We start from the raw sequence: 22,895 nt of genomic DNA on the forward strand, positions 1-22,895 counted from the left end.
ACACCAACCTTCCCCCTCCCCCCCCCCCCCCCCCCCGCAATTGTCCAGAGAATAGTACAGTTCACATTGAGCAGAAAGTAAAACATTGATAAGGGTGGAATTCTAGACCATGCTTTAAATAGCTAATATTTGCAATGCAGCCTTTCACATTGAAAGTTTCTGCATGCTGCCTATTGTTCAGAAGAGGGGGTTGTGATGTATACATGCAACAATATGGTAAAGCTGCCCTGCACATTGCGAAAATACACAGTGTTAAAATGGCGATCTTGTGTCCAGACGTGTCCTGTTATGGTCTCCCACTCAATGCGTGCTTTTGATAACGATACTGAGAAGAACGCATCAGGGGTCTTCAGAATACTAACAACGGAAAGGATGAGGTCTAGCCTGTGAGATGACAGCTTTGGTTTGATGTGCGGGTGGAGGGAAGGAAGAGACTAGAAGCACTAGTTAAAGTACTTGACCATAATCAATGGAGACCCTGGGAGTATGGGACAGAATCCTCACAGGACACAAGTGATGAAATTAGAATAGGAAAGATGGAAATCAATGGGCTTTAATGGACACAAGTTACTGGACTAATTTTGGATGTAGAGAATAACAGAGAAACAAGTCAGACAAATGCATTAACAGATGGGAAAGATGCACCTAAACCTGCCTCAAATATAGTAATTGCAAGGGCGTGACCCAGGAATTCCTTTGACACCAAGATGATTCTTCTGTCTTCACCATTCAAGTCTACACTTGATAATGTGTAGAGTTTTGAGTCAACCCAATAGAGACGACCTTTCACCAGATCTGCAAGGACGAAAAATGCACAGCATTACACAATAAAACTAGTATTTTACTAGTCTAGTTACAATTGTCAGCCTACTTACCAAAAGCAATGCCATGTGGCCATTCAATGTCTTTAGAAACCAGAAGGCTACGGTCATAACCATTCATTCCTGCTTTTTCAATCTTTGCTGGCTCACCCCAGTCTGACCAGTAAACAAACCTTGAAAAAGAATGGTCATTAAAATAATTCAGAATGGCAACCCAAAATTAATAATATAGAAACATAGAAACATAGAAAATAGGTGCAGGAGTAGGCCAACTGAAAAAAAAGTTGATGCTGGAAATCTAAAATGATAAAAGAATGAATGTTGTTAAAAACATGGCATGATTTTAATTAAAAGCAAAGAATGAAAATAACAAATTTTAGTTTAGTTCAGATACACAGCGTGGAAACAGGCCCTTCGGCCCATCATATCTGCGCTGATCAGCGATGCTCATACACTAGCACTATCCTAAACACTAGGGAAAATTTACAATCTTTACCAAAGCCAATTAATCTACAAACATGTACGTCTTTGGAGTGTGGGAGAAAACTGGAGTACCCGGGGAAAACCCACGCGGCCACAGGGAGAACATACACACTACGTACAGACAGCACCCGTGGTCAGGATAGAACCTGGGTCTCTGGCATTGTAAGGCAGCAACTCTACCGTTGTGTCACCTTGCCGCCTTTTTTTTTTAAAGGCCCATAAACTACAAAAACATCGCTTTGTAACAGTCGATGACCCATTTTTAAAGAATAGAAACATAGAAACATAAAAGCATAGAAAATAGGTGCAGGAGTAGGCCATTCGGCCCTTCGAGCCTGCACCGCCATTCAATATGATCATGGCTGATCATCCAACTCCATATCCCGTACCTGCCTTCTCTCCAGACCCCCTGATCCCTTTAGCCACAAGGGCCACATCTAACTCCCTCTTAAATATAGCCAATGAAGTGGCCTCAACTACCTTCTGTGGCAGAGAATTCCACAGATTCACCACTCTGTGTGAAAAAAAAACTTTCTCATCTCGGTCCTAAAAGACTTCCCTCTTATCCTTAAACTGTGACCCCTTGTTCTGGACTTCCCCAACATTGGGAACAATCTTCCTGCATCTAGCCTGTCAAACCCCTTAAGAATTTTGTAAGTTTCTATAAGATCCCCCCTCAATCTTCTAGATTCCAGCGAGTACAAGCCGAGTCTATCCAGTCTTTCTTCATATGAAAGGACTGCCATCCCAGGAATCAATCTGGTGAACCTTCTCTGTACTCCCTCTATGGCAAGAATGTCTTTCCTCAGATTAGGAGACCAAAACTGTACGCAATACTCCAAGTGTGGTCTCACCAATGCCCTGTACAACTGCAGCAGAACCTCCCTGCTCCTATACTCAAATCCCCTCGCTATGAATGCCAACATACCATTCGCTTTCTTCACTGCCTGCTGCACCTGGAGTAGCTTTTATTGAAGTTCAGTAATTTTAATGACAATTGGAAGGCCAAAAAAAGTTCACTCCAAGCCAATGCTGCACATCTCAGCATTCAAGATTACAAGTATATTCCCCAAGGTCAGATTGGATGTTTCTATCCTACACAGACCGAGGGATAACAAACACCAATCCCAAGGACTAGTCTCACCTGAAATATCAACTCCCCTGCCCCCCCCCCCCAAAAAAAACCAGATACTCTACCTGCCAAATTCCCCAGCAGAGCCAGGGGTGGCCAGAGCCAGCCATTTTATTCAAATCCAATTCATTTCAACTCAGATTTAATCCCACACCCTCAATCTGCTTTAAAAAAAAATCAGCTTTTAACGTTTCCAAATAAAGTTCACATCTTAAAATTTCAGCTGTTAATAATTTCACATTACCATCCTCTGTATATACTTAACGCTAAACTAGTTTCCCCAATTACTCATGACAGAATTTAAGATAATTTGGGAATGGGCAAAAGATTGCTATGGATCGCAATTTAAACAATTAAGCCAAAGTGACCGCACTCAGTTCAAAACAAGTTTCTCGTTATCAATGATTAGTAATGTGCAGCAAATTTAATTACCCAGCGAGTGGATTAACAGCTATGGACGTTGGTTCCCTTAGGTCTGCATCAAAGAGGATTTTTCTTTTTGTTCCATCAAACTTCACAACAGAGATTGTCTTTGTGCCACAATCAGTCCAGTAAAGATGTTTATAGATCCAGTCCACAGCAATACCTTCAGGAGCTCCTAGATCTTTGACTATGTTGGACTTACGCACAGATTTTGCATTTTTATCCATGGATGCACTGTTGGGAGTTAAATTATGCCAATTAGAGCTTGTCTATTTAGAGTCATTCAGCATACAAACAGGCCCATCTGCCCAACTTGCCCATGCCATCCAAAATTCTCCATCTACACTAGTCCGACCAGCCTGTGTTTGGCCCATATCCCTCCAAACCTTTTCTACCCACATATCGGTGGAAATGCCTTTTAAATATTGCCACAGTACTTTTCTCAACTGCTTCCTCTGGCAGCTTGTTCCATATCATATCATCATCATCAGAAAATAATTGCCCCTCAGGATCCCATTAAATCTTTCCTCTCATCCCTCAAACCTATGCCCTCAGGTTCTCGATTTTCCTACTTTGGGTAAACGACTGCATTTTCCCTATCTATTCCCCACATGACCTTACACACCCAAGATCACCCATAATCCTCCAGTGTTCCAAGAAATAAAGTCCTAGCCTGCCCAACCTCTTCCCTATAGTTCAGGCCCTCAAGTCCTGGCAACATTCTTGTACTTCTTCCCTGCACCCTTTCCAGCTTAACATCCTTCCTATAGTAGGGTGACCAAAACTGGACAGAACACTCCAAATGCAGCCTCACCAATATCTTGTATAACTGTAACCCAACATTTAAATGCTACATTTAAAGAGGTACCAACTCAAATGGATGCAATGGAGGATTGTCAGGTTTCTCAGTTGTAGCATAAAAAGCAGGACTGGAGTCAAATCATTGGCTTCAGGCACAAAACTTCTAGGCACAAAAGTCAAGTGCTTCTAAAGTTCATGCATTAGAATTAGTGTTCATGATATTCATTGAACAAAACTGCATCATTTTACTGTTATTGACATAAAAATAAAGGGCTGATCTCAGAAGAGAATTCAGGTTAATAAGGAGAGTGCCATGCTAGGATCGGTCAAGGTTACTTGTCCAAAACCAAGAAGATTGTCGTCAACTTAAAAGCTTTACACAAATTAATTTCAGACTGAATAAATCCATTAGTTATAATAAACAACATCTGAATACATACCAAAATGAAATCACTTCAAAAGTTCAATCCTATATACCTTGCCCATTTACAACAGGAAGACATGCAGAATGTGTCAATCTTCATTTAAAGGAATGTTTAGCGTTAATGGAAAAAAAGAGCATCTAAAATGTGTTCACTTTGGGACAAAAAAACAAAGCATCCTGGGCATCAAATCTACTAGGAGCAAGGTTTCAACAAGGTCCCACATGGCAGGCTGTTTAATGGAATCCAAGAGACAAAGGCAGTCTGTATCCTGTCAGCAACAGACAGCAAAAAGTAATGACTACTGTTAATTTTGTTTCTAATGGAAGAACAAGGCTCAGTCCCTATGTTTTATGAATATTAATGATGTTAATTCATAGGGGCATGACAGGTTTCAAATGATATAAACAAATATTTGTGATCAGCTTTGAGGAAAGCTGAAATGCAGATCTAACCATGAGCCGAAAGAGAAATGGAATTTAATTTAATGAAGTGCAAGACTGCATTTGGGAAATTCTACGAGAAAACTACAAATAAGAGGAATGATGGTGTGGATCAAAGGATTCTGACTGCAACCTAAAGATCTTAACAAGGTAGGGAAGAGCGTGCAGATTACAACTGGCAGAAGAATAGAATACAAGATTAGAATTTATAATGGAAAGGTTTAAAAAAAAAAAAATTTTGGACATTACATGATAGAATAGATTGCACTAGAGGAGATGGAGGATGGAAAATTGTAGCAATATATTTTTTAAAAAGATGCTTTCATGCTATAGTGTGCATATCTGAATCAAGGCAGTAGAGAACTCAAGGTATTCCAATTTAGAGGGTTACCAAAATGCAGCAGATACTCAGCAGCATGTGGAGATAGTCAAATTTTCAGATCAAAATGAATAAATGCTGCCCAAGTTCTAGCATGTGCAATTCTTTGCTTTAAATACATATCCATTGATTTTAAAGTAGCAAAAAGGGAAAAAGAAAATCATTGTTGTATGTCTAGAATATTGTGTGAGGGACGTGGGTGATTGATGCCAAATCCTCACATGCAAGTACTTTTTAAAGTTATCAGCGCTGTCACGTGCGGAAGTTGGATAAAGCAAGGTGACATTGCTCCCTTCGCACCATCTCTCTTCCCCTCTTCCTCTCACACTTTACCCCTCCCCCCAGAAAAAAAACTGGATACTGGGCTGAATTATGTCATGTCAAAATTTTCCAATTCTAGAGTAAGTGGGAACACTTTTAACCAAGCATTGTGGTATAATGGATCTGGACACCAAATCAATGCAAGTCTACTTCGAGATAAAAGGAAGGCATCTCAATACATTATTTGTCAGCCATATTATGATCACTGTCAAGTCTTGAAAGGGTTCAAGTTTAAAAGCAGAAACATACCTAAAGATTGCTTGCTGTGTCAAGTCAGTCCAGAACATGGTCTGTGTTGCAACATCAACATCGACTGCCACAGCATTTCGCAATTGCCACTCTATCTCAGTGTACTCCATTTTGTGCAATCCAATTTTCCTAATATCATGATGGTTGGTGAAAAGCAAATAAGGTTCTTCCCCTACAAAAAGATAAGTTTTGAAGTCAAAGCAGGGAAAAAATATTAACTTTTCCAAATTACAAAAGCAGGCTCAACACCAGTAATAATTCATTCGTAACTTGGCAAACCAGTAACTATTCAAGAGTACTCCATTTAAAATAGATCCCATTCTCAGAGGACCACTTTAACTATACCTACTGCAATTTTAAACAGTTTTGCCCAAGGCAGTCAAGCTTTGCTAAAAGCAAATCTGCAACAATGGTGCCTCATTGTTGAAGAACAAAAGGTAGTGTTTTAACATAATAATTTTTTACTCAAACAGTACCTTAGACTTAAAAAGGTAGCTTGAATAACTGTTCTCCTTACCCTTTGCCTTACAATTCCCCTTTGCTGGATCCATGCGATACCCTTTGTGACATAGGCATTCATAACTTCCCACATTGTTGAAGCAAGTTTGGCTGCAGGCAGCAGGATTTTGACATTCGTCAATGTCTAGAGACAGATAACCAATATTCATAGTTATTGGTTAAACAGAAGGAAATAAGGTCTGCAACTCACATCTGTGCCAACCTTTAAGTACCCATCTATACTCATTTCTCTTGCATTGCTCTCAATGTGTACCCCACCCAAGCTGCACGAGGGAATTTATAATTGCCAATTAACCCATTAATCTCAAAATCAGAGGCTTTAAGCATTATAATTAAAATACGGTGAAAATTTACCTCTGCAGAATCTCTCGTCATACAGCTCAAAACCAGGAAGGCATCCACATTTGTAGCCAATTATAAGATCATTGCAAATGTGCAAACATCCACCATTCTTCAATAGACATTCATTCACATCTGCGAAAATGTAGCATGATCACTTGAAGCCACAAAATCAAATAGATCAGATCAACATGAAACTGTACACATTCTAATCAATCTCTAGTAATCGGGATATTGTGGGATTGTTTTAAGGTACAGGCCAAGTAGTTCTACTGAAGATTTTAAAACATGACACATTGCTTGTGCAGGAATAAAAAAATACTATTGAGGGACAGTGATTGAATATCTAAACACATGCCTGCATTTCAAAGTGTAGAAATTATAGGGGGACCTAACCCCTGCTACATTATGGCAACTACTGAACAACTTCAGTAAGCAATGCGCTTAGTCAAGTTTCCAAATCAAAATCAGCGACTCCTAGCTAGAAATCCAATTAGTTACTGGCAATGCATAATTAACCAGAATACTTCAGAATGATGTTATGCAGTGATCCAATTAGTGCAACTTCACCATCTCACTTAAGCACCATTGAAAGCAGTAAGTAGGTCATTACATCCACAAAGGTTTTTGTGGGGTGGGGTGGCTGTTGGATTAAGGAATGGTTAAAGGAAATTTACTTTGTACATTTTGCAGATCTAGATTAGCAGATAAGATCTGCACATAACAAATTTGGATTTTCAACAAACTGCCACAAGGCAATATCCAGAAGTAATGAGCTGGACACAACTTGCAAGGATTCTAGAAGTGCTATAAACAAGTGCCAAGGCTACATTTAAAATCCTTTCTGGGGACATAGCGAAGCATCCATGCTTAGGCAAGTGGGAAAGCAGTGAATGCAAATCTTACACGAGCATGTGGACAAATTAGTAAAGATAGATTGAAGATGGACAATATTATTTCAGCAAGAAAAAATAGACCAACAAGGTGACAAGATATTTTTTGATGCGATTGGAGGTTTAATTACTTTTTTTTAGACTAATTACCTTTTCTAATCACTTCATTTAAAATGTGCACATCTTAGTAACTCAAGAAATAAAAGGACATCTTAAAACAGAGTATTGGAAATTCGGCTTAAAGCAACTTAAGTATAAGAGCACAAAGTGCAAAAGGAGTTTATATAAAAAGTGGGTGCTTGAATGTACGATCATGTAGCAGTTTCAGGCAACACATGATCAGGAAGTGGTAGGCCCACTAGTGTATTCTATTCCCTGCGTATTAATATTCTCATATTTTAATACAATGGCCAGAACTATACTGTTTAGGAAACAATTTAATGGTCTAAATATTGTTATTAAAAAATGTAAACATAGAAACATAGAAAATAGGTGCAGGAGTAGGCCATTCGGCCCTTCGAGCCTGCACCGCCATTCAATATGATCATGGCTGATCATCCAGCTCAGTAACCTGTACCTGCCTTCTCTCCATACCCCCTGATCCCTTTAGCAAAAAGGGCCACATCTAACTCCCTCTTAAATATAGCCAATGAACTGGCCTCAACTACCTTTTGTGGCAGAGAATTCCACAGACTCACCACTCTGTGTGAAAAAATGTTTTCTCATCTCGGTCCTAAAAGACTTCCCCCTTATCCTTAAGCTGTGACCCCTGGTTCTGGACTCCCCCAACATCGGGAACAATCTTCCCGCATCTAGCCTCTCCAACCCCTTAAGAATTTTATATGTTTCTATAAGATCCCCCCTCAGTCTTCTAAATTCCAGCGAGTACAAGCCCAATCTATCCAGTCTTTCCTCATATGCAAGTCCCGCCATCCCAGGGATTAATCTGGTGAACCTTCTCTGTACTCCCTCTAAGGCAAGAACGTCTTTCCTCAGGTTAGGAGACCAAAACTGCACACAATACTCTAGGTGCGGTCTCACCAAGGCCCTGTACAACTGCAGCAGAACCTCCCTGCTCCTAAACTCAAATTCTCTTGCTATGAATGCCAACATACCATTCGCTTTCTTCACTGCCTGCTGCACCTGCATGCTTGCTTTCAATGACTGGTGCACCATGACACCCAGGTCACGTTGCATCTCCCCTTCTCCCAATCGGTCACCATTCAGGTAATACTCTGCTTTCCTGTTCTTGCCGCCAAAGTGGATAGGATAACCTCACATTTATTGATATATTGCAAAGTGGATAACCTCACAAACATGATATATTGCCTCAAGCTCTTTAGAATTTAAATTGCATGGAATATGGGTTGAGGTGCCACTGGTTAATATAAAAGGAACTATGTACTAAATTACTCACTGGAAGGAATATTATTTGTTCTTTACTTTGGGCTCTCATGATTCATTGCTGCAGTTAAGTTGAGTACAGTATTTAACCATTAACATTCCCAGTTTATACAACCTCAATTTGCCACTTACTGCATTCAGAGGGTTCATCACTCTGATCTGTGCAGTCCTGATGGTGGTTACAGACTCTGATGATGTCTATGCATTCACCACTTTGGCATCTGAAGTGCGATGGCATGGTACACACTGAACCTGCAAAAGTAATTGTAAAGTGCATCTATTGCCTAGAAAACCACATTTGCTGCATGCTCAGAAGTGTAATACACTGATGTCACCACCCTAGTCAGATTCCCCAGTTCAGGAAAAAGCAGTGTGTTTTAAATACCCAATTCTGGCAGCATCCATGGGGATCATAGAATTAAACGTAGAAAAATAGGTGCAGGAGTAGGCCATTTGGCCCTTCGAGCCAGCACTGCCATTCAATATGATCATGGTTGATCATCTAAAATCAGTAACCCGTTCCTGCTTTTTCCCCCATATCCCTTGATTCATTTAGCCCCAAGAGCTAAATCTAACTCTCTCTTGGTAACATCCAGTGAATTGGCCTCCACTGCCTTTGGTGGCAGAGAATTCCACAGATTCACAATTCTCTGGGGGAAGAAGTTTTTCTACATCTCAGTCCTAAATGGCCTACCCCTTATTTTTAAACTGTGACCCCTAGTTCTGGACTCCCCCAACATCAGGAACATTCTAGCCTATCCAATCCTTTAGTGATTTCTACAGAACTACTTGATAAATGTCCATTGACCAAGTACATCAATTCTGGTTCTGTAGATGGCGCACAAATATTTCTATCATTTTACTTTTCAACTTTCAGTTGAGAACATCAAATAAATCATTGCATTCCCTCAACTTGACTATAAAAGCCTATTCACTGTTAAGAGTGTACAGCCATTGGCAGTGCCGGATTAACATAGTAACATTTGCTACGGGCCCTGCGCTAAATGCTTGAAATCGTCATCCCACTGAGGGGTGCTCCCCAACTGCCGCAGTTTGAACCTGTTGGCGGGACTGCGCGGACCAATGGGCAGCTGGCACGTCACCGCCCAACCGCCAACCCCGAGATACAGTCCCTCACCCCCCCCACCAGGGGTGCAGTGCTGCCTGGAGCTCACCGGAGCACCTGTCCGGCACCGCTAGTCTGAAGAAAGGTCTCAATCCGAAACATCACCCATTCCTTCGCTCCAGAGATCCCGCTGAGTTATTCCAGCATTCTGTGTCTATCTTCGGTATAAATCGGCATCTGCAGTTTCTTCCGACACAGCGGCACGGTAGCGCAGCGGTAGAGTTGCTGCTTTACAGCGAATGCAGCGCCGGAGACTCAGGTTCGATCCTGACTACGGGTGCTGCACTGTAAGGAGTTTGTACGTTCTCCCCGTGACCTGCGTGGGTTTTCTCCGAGATCTTCGGTTTCCTCCCACACTCCAAAGACGTACAGGTATGTAGGTTAATTGGCTGGGTAAATGTAAAAATTGTCCCTAGTGGGTGTAGGATAGTGTTAATGTACGGGGATCGCTGGGCGGCACGGACTTGGAGGGCCGAAAAGGCTTGTTTCTGGCTGTATATATATGATATGATAACATCCCAACGGGCCGCTGCTGTGGACTGGGAACGCGACCAGAGGCCTTTATTGCGACGCGGCGGTCTCGATGTTTCCCAGATCGCCGCATAGAAGCTGGGTCGGGGCCTCGCGGGTAGAAGCCCGGGTTGGGCAAAGCGGCCGACGGAGCCCACAGCTGGGGCCCGGGTCGACACCACAGAGGCGTGAAGTGGGGCGTCGACAGCAGTGAGACCTCAGCAGCGGCAGTGGTGAAGCCTCGCGACGATGGGGCGGCGGCGGTGCCACGTGGGTTGACCCATGGTTGACTGTCGATGAGAGCGTGGAGGACCGCCATGAGGGGAAGAACAATGGAGGACCCGGTTTGGGGGGGAACGCTGGGGGGGGGGGGGGGGGGGGGGGGGGCGACAAAAGGAGTCGTCGCCGTGCTTTGTGACTTTGCATTTTTTAAGACAACACCGATTCAAATTTGAGATTAAAATGCATTAAAAGCCAAGATGCTTTTGGAAATCTATATACTAAAACTCTCATTTGTTATCTTGTCATTTTAGTGATAATGCAAGTAGTTTTATTGAAATCGGTGTTATATTTTTAAAGTTATTCACATTTTAAAATATAACATTTTAAATTTTAAAAGGAGGGGAGGGGAGGAGGGAGGTGGGAAGGGGGTAGAAGGAAGAGGGGAGTTGAGGAGAGAGGGGAGGTGGGGGGGAGGACAGGGTCATGCTCCAACGCAGGAGAGGTTTGGGCCCAACGGGTCCACTTGGTCTAGTATGAAACAAAAATGTAAAAAATGCTGGAAACACCCAATTGGACAGGCAATATTACAATAAGAGAAACATTTAGCGTTTCAGACCCATTATGTGATTTATGCCCTTGGGGTCAATGCAATATTTTGTCATATTATTAAATTGTATTTTTATGTTTTATTGTACTAGTTATACACTGGGATGTAGTGATAGGCTATAATTTTGTTTGACTCTCTTGGGAGACAGTGTTCCAGATCCTGTTGCATGCCTTTTGCCTGGCACTAGTGAAAAACATTGACGTCAGACAATGGTCAAAACATTTCACAATTACAAATTCTCTTCTAGCCATACTAAAAGTCGTTACATTCTTACCATTTTTACAATTCATTTCATCACTGCCATCAGCACAGTCATTATATCCGTTACATTTACGGCCTCCACGGATACAGGAACCATCACCACATCTGAAATAATCTGGTCGACAGGTTTGAGGAGCTTAAAAAGACAATTGGTATTGTGAAGAAAAGTTTTTACAGTGTGCAATTTTAGATTGTAAAGTGTCTCACCTTAAACTGAGAACAATAAAAAACCTAAATGTAATTCAAAGCTAAGACACATTCCACCAATGTTCAAGTGTTAACCAATTTTCCCACCAAAATTGTCAGTGCATTTCTGCAAATGCAACATGGAAGTCATTGATTACCCCAAAAAAGCTGAAGTAAATAGTTTTCACTTACGACAGTTGATTTCATCGCTTCCATCCTTACAGTCACTATCTCCATCACAGTACCATTGGCGATGGATGCATTCCCCCGAATTGCAAAGGATCTCATTGAAAGAACAGGTAGAAGGAACAGAAGGAAGCGTGCGGCCACAGTGTTCTATCGATTCATCAGACTTATCTGTGCAGTCAATGTTGTTGTCACACAACCAACTTGAGGGGATACACTCCAAGCTACTGCACTGAAACTCGTGTAATCCACAGATTGATTGAGTGCAGCCTCTTTCATCAGTTCCATCACCGCAATCATCTTTACCATTACAAACAAAGGATTGAGAAATGCACCTGCCACTTGAGCAAGTAAATTCCAGAATACTACAAGTAGAAGTGCCTGGGGAGAACAAAGTGCTATGAATATTTTTGCTCTTGGAGAGAAAAGTCATCAGGACTCATTCAGAATTGATAATTACAACATAGTTTCATTGAAGCTGCAGCCTCGTGGAACATTTCCCAGAAAGAAAGCCTTCACTGCAATTTCATATGGAATCTCCAATTTCAAAGAGTGAATAGAACATATTAATTGAAAATTTAGAGATAGGATTTGGGTAGCAAAATGTTTGCAGATCCATGACGACATTAAGAATTGGAAACAATTTTTGGATTTGCTTGCTTACTACACCAAATCAAATGGCACATGACAACATTGGTGTTAGTCTTAAAATGTTTAAAGAGTCATGGAGTCAAAGTGATAGTGTGGAAACTTTGACCCAACTTGCCCACACCGGCCAACATCTCCCAGCTACACTAGTCCCATCTGCCCGTTTGGTCCATATCCCTCCAAATCTGGGGAGAAGACAGGAACGGGGTACTGATTGAGAGTGATCAGCCATGATCGCATTGAATGGCGGTGCTGGCTCGAAGGGCTGAATGGCCTACTCCTGCACCTATTGTCTATTGTCCTACCCATGTACCTGCCTAACTGTTTCTTAAATATTGGGATAAATATGCCTCAACTACCTACTCTGGCAGCTGGTTCCATACACCCACCACCCTTTGTGAGAAAAAGTTACCCTTCAGATTCCTATTAAATCTTTTCCCCCTCACCTTAAACTTACATCCTCTGGTCCTCAATTCACCTACTCTGGGCAAGAGACTCTGTGCATCTACCTGATCTATTCCTCTTATGATTTTAATACACCTCAATAAGATCACCCTGCATCCTCCTGCGCTCCAAAGAATATAGTCCCAGCCTACTCAATCTCTCACTATAGCTTAGACCCTCTAGCCCTGGCAACATCGTTGTAATCTTCTCTGTACCCTTTCCAGCTTGACAACATCTTTTTTATAACGGTGCCCAGAACTGAACACAATACTCTAGATGCAGCCTCACCAACATCTTATACAACTGCAACAAGACCTCCCAACTTCTAGACTATGCTAAAATGTAGTATTGTGTCTGGAGTACACATCAACTTAAAACTGGGGGAATCATTTTTTTCATAGATGATTACTTGTAGCAAAATAAAGTGATTGCAGAATGACCTTCATGCAATAGGAGCAGATAAGATGCAAACCCCGCTAATCACTTACCACAGTTCTCCTCGTCACCACCATTTGCACAGTCCTTTTCACCATCACATTTCCAGGAGACAGGAATGCATTGAAGAGATCCAAAGCCACAGCTGATCTCATGAAATTCACAAGCTGTTGTGTCTGAAAGACGTACAGTTGCCCCAAAAGACAATTTTCAGTATTTTAAAACACTAACAATCAGCATTAAAAGCATGCAATTAAAGTCAGCCAAAAGCTTCATTTTGTAGAATTTCCTGCTTTAGTGATTCAGTGAAACAGAATATGCATTTCTACTGTACTCAATGCATTCGATTAATATCTATTCAAAATCACCAAGCATAAGAGTTACCAGTGTGAGACCTAGATTTGTTTAATATATTGCTTTGTCAAACAAATCACTGAAATTTGTTTCAGAATTGCAACAAGAGCGCAATTTAAAAACAATAGTCAAATTTAAAATGAATTACCTATTCGACACCGTTGCCCATTCTCCACTTTCATTCCCAATGGACACACACAAGAATACTTTGGAGAGGAACTATCCTTCTGAGGTGCAGGGAGACACATGTATTCACAACCTCCACCCAAGGATTCATTACACCAATTCTTACCTGCAAAATAAAGTGTCCAGATGCAATTTGTCAGGCATAATAACCTACTGCAATAAGTAGATCAAGTTTATTACGTGCAAGTTAACTTTACAATTAAATGTTCTGCAACAAATGTCCCAAAATCCTCAGACAGATTTTCAGACACCCCTCTACTCCATGATCTATTAAAGGCATCAGAATGGCACAATTGGTAGAGCTGCTGCCTCACAGCGCCAGAGCCGAGGTTCGATCCTGACCTCAGGTGCTATCTGTGTTGAGTTTGCACGTTTGTACGTTAATTGACCTCTAAAATTGCCCCTAGTGTATGGGGATTGGATGAGAAAGTGGGATAACGTAGAACTAGTGTGAATGGGTAAACTAGTGTCAGCAGGAACTCTGTGGGTTGAAGGACCTGGGTGCAGTCAGGACCCCGACAGTCCTTTCAGGTTAGACAGAGGTTCACATGTACCTCCTTTAACTTCAACTGCATCCATTGTCCCGATGTGGGCTCCTGTACATTGACGAGACCAAACGTAGACTCCCAGCCAAAAATGGACCTACCAGGCACCGCCTTGCCAGAGGTCATTTGTGGCTGGTCTTGATTGGTCTTTTCTCACATCCAGCTCTTCCCGACCCAAAACATCACCCATCCTTTTTCTCCAGACAAACAGTTGCCTGCCAAGTTACTACAGCACTTTGTGTCTATCTTTGGTATAAACCAGCATTTGCAGTCCTTGTTTCTACACTAGTTCTATGTTATTCCACTTTCTCATCCATTACCCACACACTAGGGGCAATTTACAATGGCAACAACCTTCAAACCTGTATGTTTTGGAAGTGGGAGGAAATTCAAGCTCCTGGAGGAAATCCACATGGCCACAGAGATAATGTGCAAACGCCACACAGAGTGTACCAGTGGTCAGGATCAAACCCCTGGGTCTCTGGCACTAAGGCAGCAGCTCTACCAGTAGCACCCCACCCATGGTCCCTAATTTGACAGCCACATTTATTCATCTTATCCGTTAAACCCCTAAAACACTGGTCTGTGGAATGCCCAATTCTCGAAAGACATTAGAAACAATGCCAAGTTTAACAATATTAAAGTTTTTGATAAGGCTTGCGACAAGGAACTAGTCAACCATCTCAAATATGCACTGTAGCAGTACTGTATATTGGCACTTTAGAAGGATAAAATGAGGCAAAAACCAAACGCTGCTAGTTCAAGGACAACTCATTAGATTCAACTGCTTACCCAGAGGCTGCATCAACCCATGATAAATTAGGAGATTGGGAGATTTCTGAAGATTAGAAACCAAAGTCTGAAGGTCTGCTCCCGTGAACTTGTTAGCTCCATAGATAGTTTCAGTGGCTTCATCGGACCAGAAAATACGATCCTGGAATAAAATAGTTATTTTATTCATCTGCAGATTCTATCAAGTATCATGTCTAATGCACCAGATGTAATCTACAGTAAAGGATAACATTTAAAAACAAATTTCTCGCAAGAAGCTTATGGCTGGTGGGGGTGGGGGTGGGGGGTTTACATGCCAGAACAACAATATTCCCTTAAATGGTGCTTGACCTGCTGAGAAATGAAAACCTATTTCAGGTGAAATAACAAGGACCAACAATCTGATGTCTCTCACTGCTAAATATGTTTTGGCATTTCCTTCTCAGGAAGTTGAAAAAAAATCAAATTCAGGTCCCATATTTAATGGAAATTGAAGTGGGCAAATTCAAAAAAACTCCAAGGGGTTAAAACAATGCCAAGCTAAGAGATAAGCTTATTGTTTAAAACTTTGAAGTTAAGGGGCACATAGTACAAGTTTCACAGAATAAACCATATCACTCCCCTCCAAGGTTTGTCACCATGACATCTTGTGGCTGTCTTTCCCTGACTATCAACCCAAGGACAATACAAGCAGCCCCTTATTTAATACTGAGGAGAAACCAGATTGCTTATATCTGATTTTTATGTGCTCAAAACTACTTAGTCAAATGTTTAAGAGTAGAATTGAATTCTCATATGTACCAACAAAGTAATGTCATTCTTACTTGTTGCAACTCAACAGGCTTAAATCAGTACAAATAAACACCTCAACAAGTTAATAATAGGCAAGCATAATAGCGTAAAAACCAAAGGTCATAGCTGGTGAGGTTATGGTTAGTGTGGAATGTTGAAGAAGCTGATGGTTGCTGGGATATCATTCTTGAACTGCTGGTCATGGTTTTCAGGATACTCTGCCTTCTTCCCAATAGTAGCGACACAAAAGCACGGCCAGGGGTGGAGGTCTAATATTGGCTGCCTTTGAGGCAGCTCCTTCAGTTGATTTCCTTGTGTGGTAGGGATGTCAGTACCTGTGATGGACCAGATAGTGTCAATAACTAATCTCCTTTGGAGTTCAGCCACGTGGCCTGATGTTCCCAAATGAGGGATATGGATCTTTGATGGTGGAGTAACAATGGTCGAGTGTATTTGATCCTCTGGTATTGCAGGAAATGGGCTGGTGGCGGTTTGGAAATTTCTTCCAATTAGCCTTGATGTTCCCTGGCTATGCTGGGCAAGACATTGCATGTACTTTGGCATTTGTTGACTACGATGTACAGAGCCAGTGCTCACCAAACACCTGCCTGGCACAGTGTGGAGGAGTTGGCTGCGCCTAACGGCTGCGCCTCTCTGGCAGTCTGTTTGTCTTTTTTTCTTTTTTTTTGTTTGTGTCGGTGCTGGGATGGTTTTTGTTTGTTTTTGGCTGTGTATGTGTGGGGGGGGGGGGGGGGGGGGTGGGTGTGTTGGGGGGGGGGGTGGGGCGGGGGAAACCTTTCTTTTATTAGGTCTCTTCCCCAGGGCGCAGCTCGGACGCGGGGCCTTCCATCGCCCGGCGCGGCTCGGCCGCTGGACTTAACATCGCCGGCGCGGCCGCGGGACGTTTCAGTGCCCGGGGCGGCTCGGCCGGGGGGCCTTCCATCCCTTTGCGGGGGCTGTGCATGTCGGTTGCCTCGGTAGGGGTCGAGTTGTCTGTCCGTGGGTGCGGGGGGAGGAGAGGGGAAGTTTGTTGCCTCCATCACAGTGAGGGGGTGTTTGGAGTCACTGTGATGGATGTTTGTGTTGGGGTCGTGTGTCCTGTGTTCTTTTCTTTTTTTGCTGTGACTGCTGAAATTTCGTTCGGTGTTGTGCCGAGTGACAATAAAGTTTTGTTATGTTATGTTATGTTATGTTATGTTGTGGAGGCAGATTTCTGGTAGGTAGAAGGGATGGCACTTCACTGCTAGAGGTTCCAGGTTTGGGAAGCAGGAGTTTAACAACACAGCAGAGCACTACATTAAGAACCTGTAGTCACATTAATTGAAATTCCTTCATTCACTTTATTGTCACTTGCAAGCTTTGACCAATTTGTGATGAGGTTTTATGAGTACTGACAAAGAATTGCATTAATGCATCTTAAGCCCTCGGTGCAATTCTGTGAATAGCTCTGGATCATTATTTGCAATGTAGTTTGTGAATAAATATGAGAGGCAGATCATTGACAGCTAGAACAAAACATTTCAGAAGTCTTACCTCAAATACTGCAATGCTGTAAGGTCGAGAAAGGAAATCTGGTGACGAAAGCACAGTTCTTCTATCCTGTCCATTCAGGCCTATACTTGACAGTGTGTGCAACTTGGAGTCAACCCAATAGAGACAACTCTTCACAGTATCTGGGGAAGAAGATTTGTGTCAATCTGAGCTTACAAGTGCAGGTGGTGCTCAATAAAAGTAAGAATCTTACCAAGTGCAATGCCTTTTGGCCACTGAATCTCCACGTCAACCAGGATCTGTCGACCAACACCATTCATTCCTGCTTTCTCTATCTTTGCTGGTTCACCCCAATCAGACCAGTAAATAAATCTAAAAATGTAAAATTCTTATTTGGACAAAACTTGAAATAAACAATGAAAGAAAACTAATGATAACAGATCAACCTGCAGACAGGCTAACAAGACACAATTGGATTCAAATGCAGCCAGTCAAATTATAATAGATAGGTATCGCTATGAACAAAGTCACATAAAATACATCCTTCTTTACTCCTCTACCCACTATTTGAAAATCTGCACCCTCATTAGATTTTGTTCAATCATATGCAAGATTATTCAATTTTTATTTCCCCCTTTCAATCAGCAAATGCACTGACAATTAATATTAGATGGTTTTATTCCCTATTCTCCTGGAGTTGATCACAATGGTGTTGTGAGACAGATGGGCAAGTCATTTTAATTAAAGCAGACAAGTTGAAACACCACATCTTTGAAGGGTTAGTGTGAAAAATTACTTTGAACTATTATGCTTTGTTTCCTACAAGGCAAGAAGAAAATAATATACCCTGATAATGGATCAACTGCTACCGAGGCTGGTTCTGTCATCTTGTCATCAAAAAGTGTTTTCCTTTTAGATCCATCCATTGTAGCCACAGATATTGTTTTAGCACTGCGATCAGTCCAGTAGATGTGCTTGTGGACCCAATCCACTGCAATTCCCGTGGGAATGCTCAAATTCTTAACGTGCAAAGAATGACCAAGAATACCCTGGTATTTATTCATGGACATGCTGTGAAAAGCAAAAGCAAATAAGTGGCAGCCTGCAAATTTAATACATTTAGCACAGTCAAAATAAACATAATGCAGTTCTGTAGTGTGAAACTGTGATAAGACAATTTTAAGTGCACTACTACATACATAGAATATCACAGAGCTAGGCCCTTAGGGCCACAATGTTTGTGCCGAACATATAGCCACGACTAATACTTATCTGTCTGCACATAATCCATATCACTCCATTGCTGCATATCCATGCAATTATCCAAAGGTCCCTTAGGTGCCACTATCATATCTGCCTCCACCACCATCCTAGCAGTGTTGCAGGCACTCATCACCCTCTAAAAAACTTTGGCCAACATATCTCTTTGAAACTTTGCTCTCCTCAGCCAAATGCTTTGCCCTCTAGTCTTCAATATTTCCATCCTGGGGAAAAGATTGACCGTGCCTCAATTTTAAAAAAAAATACACCTCAGGTACAACCTCCAGTGTTCCAGAGAAAACAATTCAAGTATGTCCAATCTCTCCCTGTAGCCATAGTCTTCACTCCAGGCATCATTTGGATAAACCAGGCACCATTCTGGCATACAAGCCAGTCTCTCATACACTTTACTATAGAAGGAATTTATAATGGATGTAGATTTTCAGATTACTCCAGGAAAACCCAAGTAGAGCATTAACTAGGTAATCGTGCAAGGCTTTGTAATAGAAGAACTAGTTGAGGGAAAACAAATACAATTTGCTCAGCATTGACTTCTCATGGAGCCTGTATTTGGTCCCAGGATACAGGTCAGCTGAAACAATGACCACCACATTTTAAACAACATGTAGAGCCACCTTCTCAGTCCATTTTCCAATTCTGCTTACCTGAAAATTGCCTGACGTGTCAAGTCAGCCCAGAATATTCTTTCCTCTGCAACATCAGCTGCCAGTGCTACAGGATTTCTCAGCCTCATGGCTACCTGGGTGTACTCGAGATGATGCAGTCCAAGCTTGCGAATATCATGGCCGTTTGTGAAAATCAAGTAAGGCTCTTTGCCTAAAGAAAGAATAATCCAGCTTTTTGGCATTTATGCAAATATTAAACAGTTAAAACACATTGCTATCCAAAAGAGCTTGCATCACAACTTCAATGGCTCATGACATTTGAGCGATTCAGTCAAAATTAGCATTAGAACGTTGAGGCTAAATGGATTCTAGAGGCCAGGCCTGGCAATAGAATGGTCCATCAAGTGGTCTTCTGGCTATTGTTTAGGACTGCATCAGACGTCAGTCTACAACCTTTTTCGTGGATCAAAAAAAATGGATGAGGTGGTGCAGTTGCCCACGTTTTCTTTAAATCTATCATTATTGCAATTTAATCTTGACTCTCCGAAACTTCATAGCTGGTCATTTCAATACAGTATTTGACTTGTACTTACCTAATGCCTTGCATGTGCCATCAGCTGGATCCATGCGATACCCTTCATGGCATTCACATTTATAACTTCCTTTTAAATTGATGCAAATCTGGCTGCAGAATGCAGAATTCAGGCATTCATTAATATCTGCAGGAGAAAGCAGTATTACTCCCACATTCACAGGACAGCAGATACAAATGCTGGGAGGGAGCTGCGCCAGCTTACTTACCACCACAGGTTCTGTCATCAACTAGCTCAAAGCCAGCAGGGCAATCACATTGAAAATCAATAGGAAGATCCCGGCAAATATGAGAGCAACCACCATTGTTCGCCAAACACTCATTTATTCCTATTGAAAAGAGGTGGATGGGAAGGCAAGAGGTTTATAATTTTTTCCCATATAAACTTCAGTTAATGTTTTCAATGGAACGGAATCTATTAAACACTATTAGTCAATTTGATCTTTAAATAAGAATATCTTGACTGAACTATCACACCTTGAAAGAATGAGTTAAATCATCCGATTGTATTACAGCCTGCCTCAAGGTTTTAAATGGTTCTCTTGCAACTCACTGCAACTACTGCTTAAAACTCTTGGTCTCACACACATCCAGTTTAATTTGCAAATGGTAATTTAATTGGTAATTTAAAAAACCTACAGATTGGTAATTGTCAACACAAATACTCTACTTCCTGAGAAATTAAACCACAAGCATATCATGAACAAACAATATTTTTGTACAATCAACACTGGTAATAGCCACAAGGCAAGACCAATCAACAAATCCAAGAATTAATAACCTTTGGTGTTTGATCATTTGTTGGTGTAGTAGAACTGAGGACCATATATTAACACACATTAAGTGCTTCAAATTATTGGATAACAAAACTAGTTATAGCAGGAACCATTAGTTCAAGACCAACAGGCTGCATTTGGACAAGTGCAGTTGCCATAGACAGGCCAACTGGCATCATAGTTAAGGGTTTAAACCAATTCACAGCATCGAATACAAGCATGAAAGATTGAAGACCAAATTGATCAACCAGTAAAAATCCAAATGGGATTGGATGCTTTGCTTCCCAACTCAAATTCCTTTTGTCCAGGAAGGAACAAATGTACAGTTTGGATCCAGGAGTAAAAGTTAGTCCCAGAACAAATGCCAAGAATAGGTGTAGCAAGTTACGAGAAGTAATTCTGTTCAGAGAGGAGATTCAGGAGACGTCAGGAGAGGTACACCAGATCCTTGTGATACGAGGCACAACCAAATTCACCACATGGCAGGCAGAAAATAAACCAAGTTGTCGAGTGGAGGATGTCAAAACATCTTTAAGGAAATTAAGTCACAAGGGGCAGAAAGTACAATCAAAAACTGTAATTAGAGCAAGAGTGATTTGTATTGAATTAGTTTAGAGAAATAGCAGGGAGACAGACCCTTTGGGTCACCAAGTCCACCCAGGCACATTGATCACCCAGGCACACTAGTTCTATGTTATCCCACTTTCTCATTCACTCCTTTGACATTTGGGTAAATTTCTAGCGGCCAATAAACCTACAAACACACACATTTGGGATGCGAGAGATAACCCAGAGCACCTAGAGGAAACCCATTCAGTCACAGTGAGAACATGCAAACTCCACACAGACAGCACGAGGTCAGGAATGAACCCATGTCTCTGGTGCCGTGAGGCAGCAGATCTACTAGCTGCACCACTGAATTGCTGAGTAAAATGCAGGATTTCAGAACAATAAGCTTTGGATGATTTGGGTAGAAGACTTGGGGACAGTTTTTCCCCCCAACCGTTATCAGGCAACTGAACCATCCTACGAACAACTAGAGAGATATCCCAAGCTACCATCTACCTCTTTGGAGACCCTTGGACTATCTTTAATCGGACTTTATCTTGCACTATCCTGTATCTGTACACTATGAACGGTTCGATTGTAATCATGTATATGGGAGGCTTATGCACTCACCTATGCTTCTCAACATCGGAGGAGCATAGGTGAGTGCATAAGCCTCCCATTACCACCGGGAGCAAATTGACATTTGGCACTTTGGATTTCTAACATCTTGTCCTGTGTATTTGGAAACATTTCCACTATGGATGGCACTCAACATTGTGGGCCAAAAGGCCTGTTCCTGTGTTGTACTGTTCTTTATTCTGGATTCTGATTGGGGCATTAGCCCATTGCAAAATGCAAAAATCACCATGTTTACTATACTCAAGTTATTTGGCATTAGTTTACAACTCTGAAAATCACTACACTTTCTTGCTTGGCATCTCCCTTAAAGTACATCAAGTTACAAGTTTCTTCTGGTGAAATATTGCAATATTCTCTTCCCTAGTCCCTCTCAGTTGCATATTCCTGTACTTTAAGCTTTCAAAATTCTGTAAACAATAGGAAAAAGGTAAAGCAGATAGTTTTCCGGGTTATATTGACAGAAGATAAGGAAAAAACATCTGGCAAGACTGCAAACTTCCACTTACCACATTTGAAAGACTCATCGCTCCGATCTCTACAGTCCCATTTGTGGTTACAGAGTTTAGTTATGGGTATGCATTCTCCATTTTGGCATTTGAATTCATTTGGGTTTTTGCACTCTAAATTTAAAAAGAAAACCCATGTTTAAATCAAATACAAGAGTTACAAATTTGTAGAGATATTATCTATGCGCCTACCATTTTCGCAGTGAATTTCATCGATAGCATCAGGACAGTCTGTAATTCCGTTACATATTTTGGTTCTAGTGATGCAACTACCATCACCACAGCTGAAATGGTCTGGTCTACATGTTCGAGGAGCTTAAGGCAAATAAAGATGTTAGACTACAAAGATAATACATTTACAAAATCTTGTAATTAACCTTTTCTATGAATTTTTTTTGTGCCAAAAAAATGTCGCAAGGTTAAAACTCAACATTTAAAAGCTTTATTCTGATTTGTTTTTAAACTTGCATTAAAATCCAATACTTACGTCATTTGAAATGGATGTTTAGGTTAGGACAACATTCTGGTTGTTAAACATAATTTTAAAGAAAATT

At 41.4% G+C, this 22,895-nt stretch overlaps 1 protein-coding gene across 1 annotated transcript in view; it reads right to left on the reverse strand.

The window, feature by feature from the left end:
• LOC144592247 (very low-density lipoprotein receptor-like) overlaps nucleotides 1–22,895 on the reverse strand; it is a 36,427-nt gene that overhangs the window by 2,310 nt on the left and 11,222 nt on the right. The window contains exons 6-25 of the mRNA XM_078396779.1: nucleotides 22,534–22,656; nucleotides 22,342–22,455; nucleotides 20,081–20,200; nucleotides 19,873–19,998; nucleotides 19,319–19,490; nucleotides 18,240–18,464; nucleotides 17,647–17,765; nucleotides 17,436–17,575; nucleotides 15,132–15,273; nucleotides 13,757–13,900; nucleotides 13,308–13,430; nucleotides 11,734–12,108; nucleotides 11,369–11,491; nucleotides 8,762–8,881; nucleotides 6,348–6,467; nucleotides 5,992–6,117; nucleotides 5,475–5,646; nucleotides 2,869–3,093; nucleotides 876–994; nucleotides 656–795 (exon numbers count right to left, since the gene is read on the reverse strand). Of these exons, the coding sequence (XP_078252905.1) occupies nucleotides 656–795; nucleotides 876–994; nucleotides 2,869–3,093; nucleotides 5,475–5,646; nucleotides 5,992–6,117; nucleotides 6,348–6,467; nucleotides 8,762–8,881; nucleotides 11,369–11,491; nucleotides 11,734–12,108; nucleotides 13,308–13,430; nucleotides 13,757–13,900; nucleotides 15,132–15,273; nucleotides 17,436–17,575; nucleotides 17,647–17,765; nucleotides 18,240–18,464; nucleotides 19,319–19,490; nucleotides 19,873–19,998; nucleotides 20,081–20,200; nucleotides 22,342–22,455; nucleotides 22,534–22,656 (3,068 nt within the window). The remainder of the gene's footprint in view (nucleotides 1–655; nucleotides 796–875; nucleotides 995–2,868; nucleotides 3,094–5,474; nucleotides 5,647–5,991; nucleotides 6,118–6,347; nucleotides 6,468–8,761; nucleotides 8,882–11,368; nucleotides 11,492–11,733; nucleotides 12,109–13,307; nucleotides 13,431–13,756; nucleotides 13,901–15,131; nucleotides 15,274–17,435; nucleotides 17,576–17,646; nucleotides 17,766–18,239; nucleotides 18,465–19,318; nucleotides 19,491–19,872; nucleotides 19,999–20,080; nucleotides 20,201–22,341; nucleotides 22,456–22,533; nucleotides 22,657–22,895) is intronic.

Source organism: Rhinoraja longicauda, chromosome 3 (assembly GCF_053455715.1).
Source record: "Rhinoraja longicauda isolate Sanriku21f chromosome 3, sRhiLon1.1, whole genome shotgun sequence".
Classification (NCBI taxonomy): Eukaryota; Metazoa; Chordata; class Chondrichthyes; order Rajiformes; family Arhynchobatidae; genus Rhinoraja; species Rhinoraja longicauda.